This window comes from Ipomoea nil, unplaced genomic scaffold (genome assembly GCF_001879475.1).
Source record: "Ipomoea nil cultivar Tokyo-kokei standard unplaced genomic scaffold, Asagao_1.1 scaffold2805, whole genome shotgun sequence".
Taxonomy (NCBI): Eukaryota; Viridiplantae; Streptophyta; class Magnoliopsida; order Solanales; family Convolvulaceae; genus Ipomoea; species Ipomoea nil.
Window position 1 is genome coordinate 3,559,135 of NW_017619233.1, and position 13,437 is coordinate 3,572,571.

Genomic DNA, 13,437 nt, shown 5'->3' on the forward strand with positions numbered 1-13,437 from the left:
TAGTCCCTTTTAAATATTTTAGAATTCGCTTCACAGCATTTAAATGTGTCTCTTTAAGACCGGATTGATATCTAGCACAGAAATCTACATTGTACATAATAATGTTTGGTCTACTAGTTGTTGATGTAGCATAAGGAGCACGGGTAGTTTTGTCATTCTCTAAGGATTGGGGATTATGACATGTAATATGCAATAGCAAAAAACTAGGCACTAACACTAAGAAAAAAAAAAAACACTAAGAAATCAACAAGAAGCTAAACAAATAACAAGTTTAAGGTAATGATAATTAAACAAGATAACATAAACACATTAACAAGATATAAATATAAAATAAAGAAATAGGGCTCAAGCTAGCTAGGAAACATTATCTACTGACAGATGCTTCAACAACCTATGGAATTAGGAAAAACAAATAACCAAGGAATAAGGGGCTAGGAAGTTACGATGGATGGCCGCCGGAGCGGTTGTTCGTTGGAAGCGGGGAGTCAGAGTGAAGACGGAAAATGACTTCCCCAAACAAAAGGGGGAGTCATTTTTCGGAAATACATGTATATTTTTCATTGATCAGAGCTTCATTTTTCATTGACTTTAAGTTTTCCTCCTTGCCAAACGCTAGAAACCCAAAAAATGATTTTCAGAAATCATTTTTCGAGTTTCTAAACACACCCAAAACTACTTTTAAAAGATCATAAGAAAGAGTATGAGGAAATTGACAATCAATGAAGCTGAAATGTGCATATAATATAATATAATATACTCCATCTGTCTTATTTTATCTGTCCTACTTATTATTTATTAGTCAAACTAACTCTTTTTTCTTTGCTTATTTTTATTACAGTAGTATTTTCTTATACTCCGTAATTTTTAATTTTTTTTTTTTTGTGTTTAATAGTATTTTTAATGTAGTTTCTAATATAATTTTACATATTAATTCTAAATCTAATATTATAAAAATTAAATTGTAAATAACTTAAGTCAAGTCCCGTTAATTAAACCTGACACATAAAATAGGAGGGAGGAAGTAATATAATATATAATCCAGAATTCCAGATATGTAGTGGTAGTACATAAATATGTATTTTCAGTCAAAAGATGCCATGCAGTATAATGCCTTTCTTACTCTTAGAAAGAAAGCATTTTTCATTTGGAATTATCATTAAAAAAACAAAAAAGCAAAAAGAAAAAGAAAAAGAAAGGCATCCTTTTCTCCATCCCCTACCTTCATCCACTTGTCCCTCCTGCACGCGGCTACGCGCACCCTACACGCTATTTACTCGCATATCCTGTATGCATGTTTTCTGGACCGTTGAGTACGTAAGAATTTCGTCTAACTGGTCAATTATCAATTATTACAAAATAATAAGGAATAAGGGTTAAATGGGAAATTGAACTATATACAATAATATAGTTCGGCCATTGAATTTTAAAAATATGTCTCTAAATTAACTAATTTTATGTAATTAGTCCAATTTATAAGTTTTGCAGTTTAGTAACAACTCACTCCAAGTTTAACATATTTTTTAAAAAATAATTATTTTAATTTTTTTTTTTTTTTTAAAAACACGTCTCCGGCCATGGAAACTTTCTTCGTCTCTGGCTAGAGACGAAGAGTCTCTTCGTCTCCGGCTGAGCCGTGTTTTTTTTTAAAAAAAAAATTAAATAATTATTTTTAAATAATTATTTTTTTAAAAAATTTTTAATTTGGGGTGAAATGTTATTAACCTTCAAAACCTGTAAATTGAACTAATTGGATGAAATTGGTTAATTTAAGGACTCAATTGTTATTTTTTAAAGTTCAACGGCTTAATTATATTATTGTGTGCAGTTTGATGGTCTATTTGACCCTTATTTCAAATAATAATAATAATAATAATAATAATAATAATAATAATAATAATAATAATAATAATATTGAGTAAATCAGAGAAATTCTCTACACGTTAGGGTTTCTTGACTTTCTTCTTAGTTGGTTTCTTTATTCAGGGCAGAATCAATCCGGTTTTGGATGAAGTATATTGGAGAGCTTGACATATGGTTTGTTAACCGACGGCACTAGAGAAAAGAATCAATCCTAGCGGGCAAATTATGCTCTGAGCACGTGCTCACCATCATGTGCTCGCCATCCACATGATGTACACGAATCTATATTTATAATTTCTATATTGTATATTTATAATTTTTATACTGTAGATTCATAAATTTTTAGACTTTCGGTGACCTAAAATTATGAATCTAAAGTATAAATTTTAGCTCATCGAGAGTCTCGAAATTATGGATATACAGTATAGAAATTATGGATCTACAATATAGAAATTATGGATATAGATTCGTGGTTAGAAATTATGAATCTAAAGTATAAATTTTAGCTCATCGAGAGTCAAGAAATTATGGATATACAATATAGAAATTATGGATATACAGTATAAAAATTATGAATCTACAGTATAGAAATTATGGATATAGATTTGTATGCACCATGCAAGGTGGACACGTGCTCACAGCATAACAATTGATCCTAGCGTTAGTAAACTGTGGTTGTGCTTTTAGCATCTACTAATTAACGGGTTGAAATAATGACGAGTCATTATATTATTATGTGGACCATAAATTAAAAAATACATTATTTGTATACATAAAGTACATTATTTGAGTACTGAAAGTAGAGGTGTCAAGGTAGGTCAAAGCCTGCGGGCCAACCCTAAATCGCTCCGCGGTGAGACAGGTTAGGGCCTAGAATTCGCAGGTTACACGGTCTAGTCCGCAGGCGCGCACACACACACACAAAACATTAAAATCTTAAAAAATGCAAATTTTTAAACACGAAATTTTTTTAGGAAAAAGGATCAAATAAGCCCCTAAAATTTTACAAGCCCCTAGACTTTTACTTGGAAAGTCAATTAGGTCCCTAAACTTTTAAAAAGTACAATTACATCCTTTAACATGTTAAATTGAGGCAATGAAGCCTAAGAACCGATAAATGACCTGCTATTACAAGTCATTCCAGTTCAGGCATCACTTCCGATAACATTCCGGCGATCGGCGACAGTCGAACCGTCGCCGGTCGCCATCTACCAGAGAAGGTGACCAATTGGTCGCCTTCCACTGGGGAAGGCGGCCAGTTGGTCGCCTTCTGCCGGAGAAGGCGACCAACTGATCGCCTTCTCTGGTAGATGGCGACCGGCGACGGGCGACGGTTCGGCCGTCGCCTTCCCCGCCGAAAGACGACTGGTTGCCTCCAAATGAAAGGTGCTGGTAGTCTAAACATTATACAATGTAAATTTCCAATTTTGCCCTCTAATTTGATGGTCAAGTTCACGCCTAACTAACAGAGGATTGATTTGGCTTAAAATCTAATAATTGGAGAACTAGTTTGGGTTCAATTAAAAGTCATAGGACCAATTTGAGAAAGGGCCATAGTCGTAGCACTATTTTGAGAATTTCCTCTTTTTAGTAGTATGGTTTTATATTTATATGTTAAAATATGTTAACAAGTTAACTAGAGAAATTTTCAAATGGTGTTTTTTTTTTCATTAGTTATACCTAAATTGTAGACTCAATCCATGAAATATTACCATATACGAATTTTTCATTTAGTTATGTTAAAAGTGACAGTTTTAATCCATTACTTATAGATTTTGTTAATATTAACAATTTAGTTTGAATTTCCAAATTATTAAATGCCAGTTATTTTGTAAGTGGAATTTTCAATCTCTTCCTTGTTATTTTTGCTTCTCAGCTTCATCCCAATAAAAAATAAAAAAAAATAAAAAAAGTACTTATCATGAATTTTGCCGTAAGAATAGTGTATATATGAAGATGCATCGAGAAAATTTGAATTTTTTTAGAAATTCAAAATAAATTATTAATATTAACAAAATTTATAAGTAATTGATTGAAACTGTCACTTTAACATAATTAAATGGTAGCTAACATTGCAATTTATAGAAGTGATGAATAAGCAATGGTTTTTTTTTTTTTTTTTTTTTTTTTTTTTTTTTTTTTTTTTTTTTGAAAATAAAGGGGCTAAGCTAATTCATTCAATCTTAAGCTGAAACGTTTACAATACAGATCAATGCAATGGTAAAACATTTCTAACAGCCAGACATAGAAACAAATTTCCTAGCAATAATACAGAAAACTTGATTCGCTAACTGTTTCACAAATTTGAAGCTGAAGTCGTTGGAAGAAACTTCTTTAATATCAGTAAGAGTTAATTTCAGCAAATGTCCTCTGACAATATTGATTTTCTAAATTTAGTCCTCTTTTTTTAATTTGGACAAATTAAACCATTTGACTATCAAAATCATTCCACCAATGGTCCTTCAATGGTTTAATTTGTCCAAATTAAAAGAAGATGACTAAATTTGAAAAATCACTATAGTCAGAGGACCTTTGCTGGAATTAACTCATATTAGTAATGATCTGGTCAAACATAGCCAATATTGACTCTGGTATGATCATTTTTATCATTCCACGCTTATGAGAAGAACTCGCTAAAGAAACGAGAAGGAACAAACTCGTTACAGAGACGAGAGGAAACAAACTTGTCAAAGAAACAAAGGAATAACGTAGAGAAAGCCTAAGGGGATGTTTGGTTCATGGAAAATGTTTTCCTTAAAGTGAAAGAAAATGTTGTTTTCTAGTGTTTGGTTCATGGAATTCATTTTCCATTGGAAAATGAATTCCTCAAATTTGAGGAAAACAAAATCCTTGGTTGGACCAAGGATTTTGTTTTCCATGGAAGATGAGAAGAAAAAAGTGAATAGATTGCCTATTTTACCCTTGCTTTCTTTTTTTAATTATATTACTTTTATTAATTTGTAGGGGCATATATGTCTTTATACTCATTATTCCTTACAATTCCAAATCCAACCAAACAATAGAATTAGTATTCCCAGTAATTCTTTTTCCACCAACCAAACAATGAAATTCATCTTTTTCCATGGAATTCCAATTCCACTTCCCTTAAAATATTTTCCGCGAACCAAACGAGCCATAAAGGAAAAGCAGAATAAAAGGAAAAATATGGTAGAAAACTTGTCAGATCTGGAGGGACTCTCAATCCTTCTCTGAAAAATGATCGGAGGAATTAATCTGAGATCTGACACGATACCCTAAATTAGCCGGAGAATGAAAGACGACTAATAGCATCGTCGGCTCAATGCTCTATCAAAGCGTCGGCCGATAGCACCAAAACGCAGACAAAGATTATCCTCTTGGGAGCAGAGAGAGAGAGGGGGGGGGGGGGGGGGGGAGTCTAACCAAGGGTTTTTGAGAGTTAACAAGCAATGTTGTTTGTTTCACATTCTTGAACTAAGAAAGAGGTATTTGGATTACTTTGGCAACATGCATGCTAAGAAGCGTTCCTCATAACTAGTTCAAATCAATAAAGTTAACAAATTGTTCCTATTGAGTGTCTAACTTTATAATTACCAAATCTAATCAACCAAGGGTTTGTCCCCATTTTGAATACTAGTATTTGTCCCGTGCGATGCACGAAAAATATGTTATAAAAATATACTCTATATGAGGTTTATTTATATATAAAATTTTTGTTATTTAATAATTATTATGTGTGAATTCCTATGATAAAATTATGAACATAAATATATTTACAATTAAAATAATATTTAAGGTGGGTGATTACTACAAATCTTAAACTATATTAAAAATTTAGTAGATAATATTTAATATTACAAATTTTTAAGAACTTAGTAAACTACAATAGTAATTGAATTACAATTTAGAGTCACCACGGATCACAATTTTTAGACCTTTGAGATTTCTAACTCTAGATATAGCAACATACAATTGACCTTTAAAGACCAAAATCACAATCTTAGTTCAAACATTGATTTTTTCTTCAAAATACTATCGAATTAAGTGTGTAATCAATAAAAGATGAGAACTAAAAATTCGAGAATATAATCTTAATGTTACTAAGCCTACTTCACGTCAATTAAGTTGGAGAGTGTTGTTGGATAGTATCCGATGCATGAATCCACGAATAACGCATCTTTGTCTCTGTAGTCCTTAATATGCACATCAACAATCTTAAATATTAGGCCGCCTAGTTATGCCATATAGTAATTTCAAACTTATGAACTTTGAGGTTGCATGCAATAAAAAGTATATTTTAAATATACTAAGGGTACATTATATATGTATGTAAGGTACTTTCAATATAAAAATAATGTATTTTTAATATATTAACAATATAATGTATTTGATATTCATGATCCATACAATTATGTGGACAATCGTTCACGCAATAATTTGCCAGTAGAAATTGAAATATAAATAAATAAATAAATAAATAAATAAATAAATATATATATATATATATATATATATATATATATATATATATTATTGCAATTATTATCATTATTATCATTATTATTATTGCAATTATTATTATTATTATTATTATTATTGTTATTATAATTAACAACAATATTATTATGGTCTTGTGAAAATTAAATGTTGATTATCACTATTTAATTTTCACAAGACCATATAGCTTTATTATATATAGGATTATTTAATATCACGTACTTGTGAAGTGATAAATCTCATTAAAAATTAATAAAATTAATTAATTCACATAAAGCAAATTTATTAGGAACATTTTGTTTTGGGTATGGTGCATTAGTATTATCTACATATTATTCTATTCTTACATGGAAATTGAAAATAACAAGACCTGATGCTCTATATCAAATAATGGGAATATATATGCATGGTTAAACTTAAACCAGCCAAGCTAAGGATAATTCCGTACTTTCAAGCGTGAAAGACTACTATATAACGACGACGGCTATTCACCAGTCCGGCCACTACAAACTTTTCCTGCAAAAACACTAAACATAAAAAAAAAAAAAAAAAAAAAAAAAAAAAAAAAAAACATGGCCGCCTGGACACCTCTTACATACTTTCTTCCTACTACGTTATGTTATGTATGTCATTAATTATTAACATAATCGGAAGTTGGTCGGCGGCGGCAGAATACCGATAGAGGTGAGGCCTGAGGGGCGTGATTCGATGGGATTCTGCATCTGCCCATTGGTTACTCCGGCGAGATTACTGTGGAGTTCAAGTTTCTTCCGCCACAAACTCATGCTCTTCTAACACTACCTATATATCCTAGCTTAGCTTCTTCAATCCCAAAACACATATACCTATATTACTATATTATATATATTCAAGCTGCTACTATACTATTATATATTAATTACTCCATATCATCATATAAAGATCGATCGAGATGGAGAGAAGAATGGAGGAATCCGGGCGTTTCTTCTTTAACCCATCCTCCCACGCCGACGTGTTGTTCCTTGGGAAAGCTGATCCCCTTTTTCCAGGTATAAATTCAATTCTGAATTATATTATATTGTTTTTAATTTTAAAAATACTACGTTAATTAGCAATTGATCAAACAAGGATTATTATATTATTTGTTGTGATGGTCGGGCGGTATATATATAGGAGGAAGCTGGTCGGCGACGAAGATGGAGGAGAGCTTAAAGAGGCGAGCCAGCTGCATGTTCAGCGGCCCACAATCTGACGAGGAATATTACGAGGAGCAGTCATCGTCAGATAAAAAGCGCCGTCTCACTTCGCAACAGGTAGCTGCAGTGCTGCATATATATATATGCTTCATTACTACTATACATAAAAGAAATTAACACTTGCAGGGTGTTTGGTAAATAACTGTTAGCTTATTGGATTAATGAATTTGATTAGTTGATAACATTAACTGATAATAAAAAGATGTTTTTTAAACAATAAATTATTACAAAAAGTCAATTAATGAAACACTCATATTAGTTGTTTAACCAAGTTAAATAGCTACAAGCTAACTATTTTACCAAACATGATTTTAATTAAAACTGAATAGATTGAAATGTCTATATATTAATTAAAATCATTTAAATAAACTTGTTAACAGATGATAAAATCGCCATGCCACAATAATACTAGGATTATGTAAAGGAAAAATAAAATAGAGAATGTGAATGAAATTAAGTTTTGATTTATTGTAAATTAGGTATAAGCGTTGTTGATTATACATATTATTTAGGTAGACGTGCTGGAGAGGAGCTTTTCAGGGGAAAAGAAGGTGGAGGCGGAGCGCAGGAAGGAGCTGGCAAGTAACCTAGGGTTGCACCCCCGGCAGGTGGCGGTTTGGTTCCAAAACCGACGCGCAAGGTGGAAGGCCAAGCAGCTTGAAAGGGACTACGATGAACTCAAATCATCCCACGATTACCTTTTGTCTCACTATAACTTCATTCTCAAACAGAATCAAAAGCTCAAAGCAGAGGTAACTAACAGTACAGTACTAGCTACAACCATATCAATTACTAAATATGCAATTAATGTGTTGAAGGTGAATTTACTGAGTAAGAAGTTGGAAGGTAATTGTAAGGAGGTTGATGACGATGATGAGGGGAAAAATGCGCCGCCGTCACGTATGAAGGCAGAAAAGAAGTGTGATTTTACTCGCATACACAGTTCAATTGGTCACAGGGATAAAATACCAGAAGAGGAATACGGAAATCCAAAGCAAGAGCTACTTATGGATAATTATTATTATTATTGTGTTTGTGGGAGTGGGAACACATATAATAATTTGCACAATATTGATTATGAGGAGGAGGAGGAGGATATGGATCATCATGTTTGCAACTCCACTCCACATGCCCAAACTACTACTGATGATGATGAGCCACTAGGATGGTTCTGGTCCTAGCTACCTACCTATCTACTCCCTCAGCTCCATATATATATATATATATATATATATATATATATATATGCAATAATCTCACTAGTCACTTGTGTAAGAACATATCACGATATTAAATCTAGGATTGTTACAGTTGTTGGTTAATTAAATAGAAACCATGTAACTACCGAGTCAGAGTGTTTAAGTTTCTGCACCAACAATAATTCTCTGTCTCTAGATTTGTCATATGTTGGTTTAATTCTGAAGCAATGTCGTTTTATTGCTAGGGATATTGGGGACGTTGTTGTCCGTCATGTCCGAAGGTCAGCGAACCAGGTTACTCACGTACTAGCGAGGGCAGCTGTTTCTTCCTCTGTCCTTGGTGTGTGGGATATTATCCCACCCAGTTGTATTTCTGATTTGTTTTTATGAATGAAGTTGTTTGGGTTTCAAAAAAAAATAATAATAAATAGAAACCATAATATTTATTATCGAAAATTTAATACAAATTTGAAATAAATAAACTATTATTTATAATAGATGTTGAAATACGATAAATATATATTGTAATACTTATAACTGAAATTGTGATATACTTATAAAGTGTATATTGAGCATCTCACGGATCACGATCCATCTCACGGATCACTCACACAAGTTTTGTCTAATTTCAAAACTAACATAAACATGAATAGGAAAAAGGCTCAGGATAATATCACATGCAGAATCATTGTGAGGTGTGGAACAATATAAATAAGCAAAATAAATAAACAGCACACACAAGATCTAATAATAGAGTTTGGAGCAATAATTCTCGAAATCAGTAGGGCAAAAGTGCAAAACAGCAAATTAAACTTGTGTTACTCTATACTAAATACTGTATTATATTACAATAACATTGAAATAAAATAACAGTAGAAGTAGGTTATGTACTGATATTACAGTTCCATGAGTGAAGTGAGATATTATATACATTTATACATGATGATCTTTCTTCTAAGTTTGCTAATCAAATCCTTCAGTACAGATGAGAGGCTTAATCCCAATTCCGAAATCTAGTTGGATGGGATGGGATTAGTACTATCATTTTCTCAAGGATGTCATGTGTGTGTTAACCAAAACCTAGACACTAGACAAATTTACAAAAACAAAAATTCAGTCAAGAATCTCATCTAAAGAATGATTTTAGGGAATACCTTCCTCCTCATTCTAAGAGAAATCCGGTTCCTGTGGCTTAAACAACTGAGGCATCTTGAGGCTAGAAGAAGCAGAATCTGATACCTGAACTTTTTGCATCATTCCTCTTCTTGTATTTGCAGCAAATTTGGAGGCCAGGATTGTGGCTCCAAGATGCTGTGGATGTGCATTGTTGGCACCATCTTCGGATGACCGGATGTGGACTCCATCACCAGAACCCACATAATTCTCGTCATAAATGTAGGTTCCGCCATCTTCTGTTGACATGTAATAGTAGCTCTCCTGCAGAGACAACTCCTTTGCCAGCTTTTTCTTTTTGTACCTTCTCCACCCGACCTGTATATAGCACGCACCCCACGTCCTCCATTGATGAGAATAGTATCTGAATGCATGCTGCAACTTCTTGCTGTGAAGATGCTTAAACTGAACCGCGAAGAATTTCAGGTCCTCAGCACGAAGTGCAAATGCCTCCACTTCAGATAGCGTTCGAACAGTGCGAGTTGAAGAAGGCAGGTTTAAAGAGTTTGGAACTAGAGCCCATGTGAGTAATTCCTCTCCACAGAAGTCTCCGGGTCTAAGGGTGATAGAATTGAAGAATCCTGACCTTCCCCCATTTGTTGTGGAGCTCTCCAGTTGGCCCCTGATGATAAAGAGCATCTCGTTCACTGGATCACCCTCGCGGACAATATAAGTGGCCTTTGTGCTCAACGAGGAGACTAGGCGTTCACAGATGGCATCAAGCAGTTGGTCATCCATCTGTGCAAAGAAAGGAACCTGGAATAGCAGACAAGTTTAAAAGCCACCAGTAGTAAGTATAACCATATCACGGGTTATCACAACAGGCCATAAACACATACTCTCCGAACAAGGTTAAGGCAAAGATGTCTCTGAATCTGACGACGAAGATCCAGGGGTAACGATAGCAAGATAGACTCTTCATTGACTCCTCTCGTTGCAAGCCATTTGTACTGATCAAATCGACGTACACGTTCTTGAAGGTCTGGAGGCAACTGGCGATGCCTCATCCACTCTTCTGTATCTCTTCTCTTAATCCTCCACTCCTCAAGTCTCACCGTCAGAGATTGCAGGTAAGTCTTGAAAGGACGAGAAATTTATCATCAATAACTGGAAGGGAAATAGTGCATGTAACAGAAAGATGCATGATTTTTAAAGCAGCTTAAGGATTTGAACATCTTCAACACCCCCAGCATTTCTTTATATGCTCTAGGAAGATAGATGAGAATAATTACTTCAAGTAACCTAACATAACAGAAAACTATTTCATATCAAGGCATTAAGATAGAGTGAATAATGAATTCTTACCTGCATGTTGCCAATTAAATGTGAAAATAGAATTAAACCATTGATACACACGAAAATGCAAAACAGTGTTTCTCCAATGTATGTGCTAGTCCTCAAATTCTGTCCATATGAACTGCAGACAACATTATTCAAACAAATATTAACATTAAAAAAGCAGTCAATATGAAACATGTATTGCAGCAGCCTTAGTGCTTGCTTACCTCAAATTCCTTAAACCCCACCAAAAGCAATAGAGATACTTCTCGACAAATCGAGATGAAGCGACTTCACTGGTGAAAGCATCAGCAAACATTCCGAATTTGAAATCAGATTCCTCGTTTTTAGGATCACAACGGGAAAGCAATGCGGTGGTGTTGAGCCAATATTCCCGGTCAAGTGAACTGGATTCCGGACTCTCACAGTCCAGAAAACCACCCATGCATGGAGGAACCGAATACTTCTCAGTTTCACACTGCATAGTCCAGCAAGAATGCTGGCGCCCAATGGAAGACAGGTACCATGAAGCCCCTAGTACCTGCGTGGTTAGGGTTCCCAATTACATAAAACAAACAAACAAACAAGTTGAACCCCAAGAACAGAACAGGACAAAATGTGTCCGCACGGACTGTATTTGGGAGAAGAAACCAAGGTTTGAAACTCCGAAGCGTTTAGACAAAGCCACTGAATTACTAGTAAGGATTGGGGATTCGACTTTTGGGAGAATAACATGACAGAATGTTGTATGTAAGTGGTAATTAAGTGCTTACATGACTGGCTAGCATGAAGAGGATTAAATTATATGCAGCTCCGGCCCAAGCTGTTTTAGCAATAAAGCCTGTCGTCTTTATAATCCTCTGATTTAATGGAATGCTAACGAGCAACCTGGGAACATATTGAATGAGGACGATAAGAGCGAGAGTGTTGTTGTCGTGGCCAGAGCCAGAGCCCCTAGCTTTCATAGCCGGAATCACAAACCAAATCACAATCTGCGTGAAATGCAAGGGAAACAATCAAATATGTTGAGCTTGAGAAGAAGAACAAAAACTTGAACAAATCATTGAATTGAATTCATTGATTCATGCCTGAGGTAAGGGGAGAGTAGCGGCGAAATCAATAATGAAATCGTATTTGAGATATCGCATCGCGATTTCTCCCGCGTCCATCACCAGCTCGCCCCGCCCGAAAACCCTAGAGCTAGGGGCGACGAAGGCGGTGCGGAATTTCAACAGCATGTTGAAGATGTAGAAGAAATCGGCGACGGTGCGGAAGTAGGTGATTGCGATGGAGGCTTTGGTGTCGGTGGACATGCAAGCCTTGCCGCCCACGTAGGGGATGTAGAAATACAGAGGGTCTAGAGAGAGGGAGATGAGGCAGACGATGAGGAACACATGATTCCAAAGGTTCACAACGTCGCTGCTTGGATCCAATATCTTGTCTCGCCATAGGGCGTCGAGCAGTTGGGGCTCGTCCGGGGAGGCAACCGCCGTCGGAGCAGCGAGGAATTTCAATGATTGCTTGAATTGACGGAGGCGTGATGCCGGCGTGAAGAATAAACTATCCATCTTCCATGGCGGAGCCCGACCGATTACAATCGGATTCCGCAATTCTCTGCAGATATTAATGTGAGAAAGAAAGCAGAGCGTATATATGTTATGTATAAAAACAACCTTTTCCTCCTGGGTCTTCTATGTATCAGAAACAACGGGTTACGGAAAAAAAGGGATGGATTTTGGCAACGTAGAAAGTAGGACTAAGGTCTGCAATGGAGATTATTGTGAGAAAGAAGACATGATGATTAGGAAGGCTGCTTCTGGTGTGGAGATGAAGGATTTGCTTAGGACCGTTCAAATTTTCTTGGCAACACGATGGAGGGAAATCAATTCCTTTATTTTGGATACAAATAAATTAATAAAATAATACACTTGGGTATTCTTCTTTTCTAAAAACATATAGCATTATAGCTGTCAATAAAAATAGAAAAATGATATATTTACTCCTATTTTATACTCCTAATTTGTACTCCCACACACAAAATTTTGATGTAGACACTTGTATTGAGACTCACATGACAAAAATAGCTTATCAAAATCCGTGAAAGAATAAAATTTAGGAAGTAAGATTAGGGAGTACACGTAGTAATACTCATAAAAATATCCATTGTTATTAGCCCTTGTTATTAGCCCTTATTATAATTTCGTTGGACATAATTA

The 13,437-nt window shown here is 34.7% G+C and overlaps 2 protein-coding genes across 5 annotated transcripts; one reads left to right on the forward strand and one right to left on the reverse strand.

The window, feature by feature from the left end:
• The first annotated feature begins 6,885 nt into the window (after nt 1-6,885).
• On the forward strand, nt 6,886-9,188 carry LOC109157964 (homeobox-leucine zipper protein HAT5-like). Of its 4 annotated transcripts, none has more exons than XM_019305768.1 (4): nt 6,886-7,364; nt 7,489-7,628; nt 8,084-8,480; nt 8,541-9,188. In XM_019305768.1, exons 1-4 carry the CDS (start codon nt 7,268-7,270, stop codon nt 8,750-8,752), a joined length of 846 nt encoding a protein of 281 aa, XP_019161313.1. In that variant the 5' UTR covers nt 6,886-7,267; the 3' UTR covers nt 8,753-9,188. The 4 variants fall into 4 exon arrangements, with proteins under 4 accessions (XP_019161313.1, XP_019161314.1, XP_019161311.1 ...); XM_019305769.1 differs by having other exon boundaries at nt 8,084-8,323; nt 8,390-9,188; XM_019305766.1 differs by having other exon boundaries at nt 8,084-9,188.
• A 438-nt stretch (nt 9,189-9,626) lies between these two features.
• Nucleotides 9,627-13,065, reverse strand: LOC109157963 (cyclic nucleotide-gated ion channel 18). Its single transcript, XM_019305765.1, has 6 exons — nt 12,310-13,065; nt 11,995-12,213; nt 11,449-11,762; nt 11,249-11,360; nt 10,783-11,019; nt 9,627-10,699 (listed from the first exon to the last, which is right to left on the reverse strand). Exons 1-6 carry the CDS (start codon nt 12,787-12,789, stop codon nt 9,938-9,940), a joined length of 2,124 nt encoding a protein of 707 aa, XP_019161310.1. The 5' UTR covers nt 12,790-13,065; the 3' UTR covers nt 9,627-9,937.
• Between the last annotated feature and the right edge of the window lie 372 nt (nt 13,066-13,437).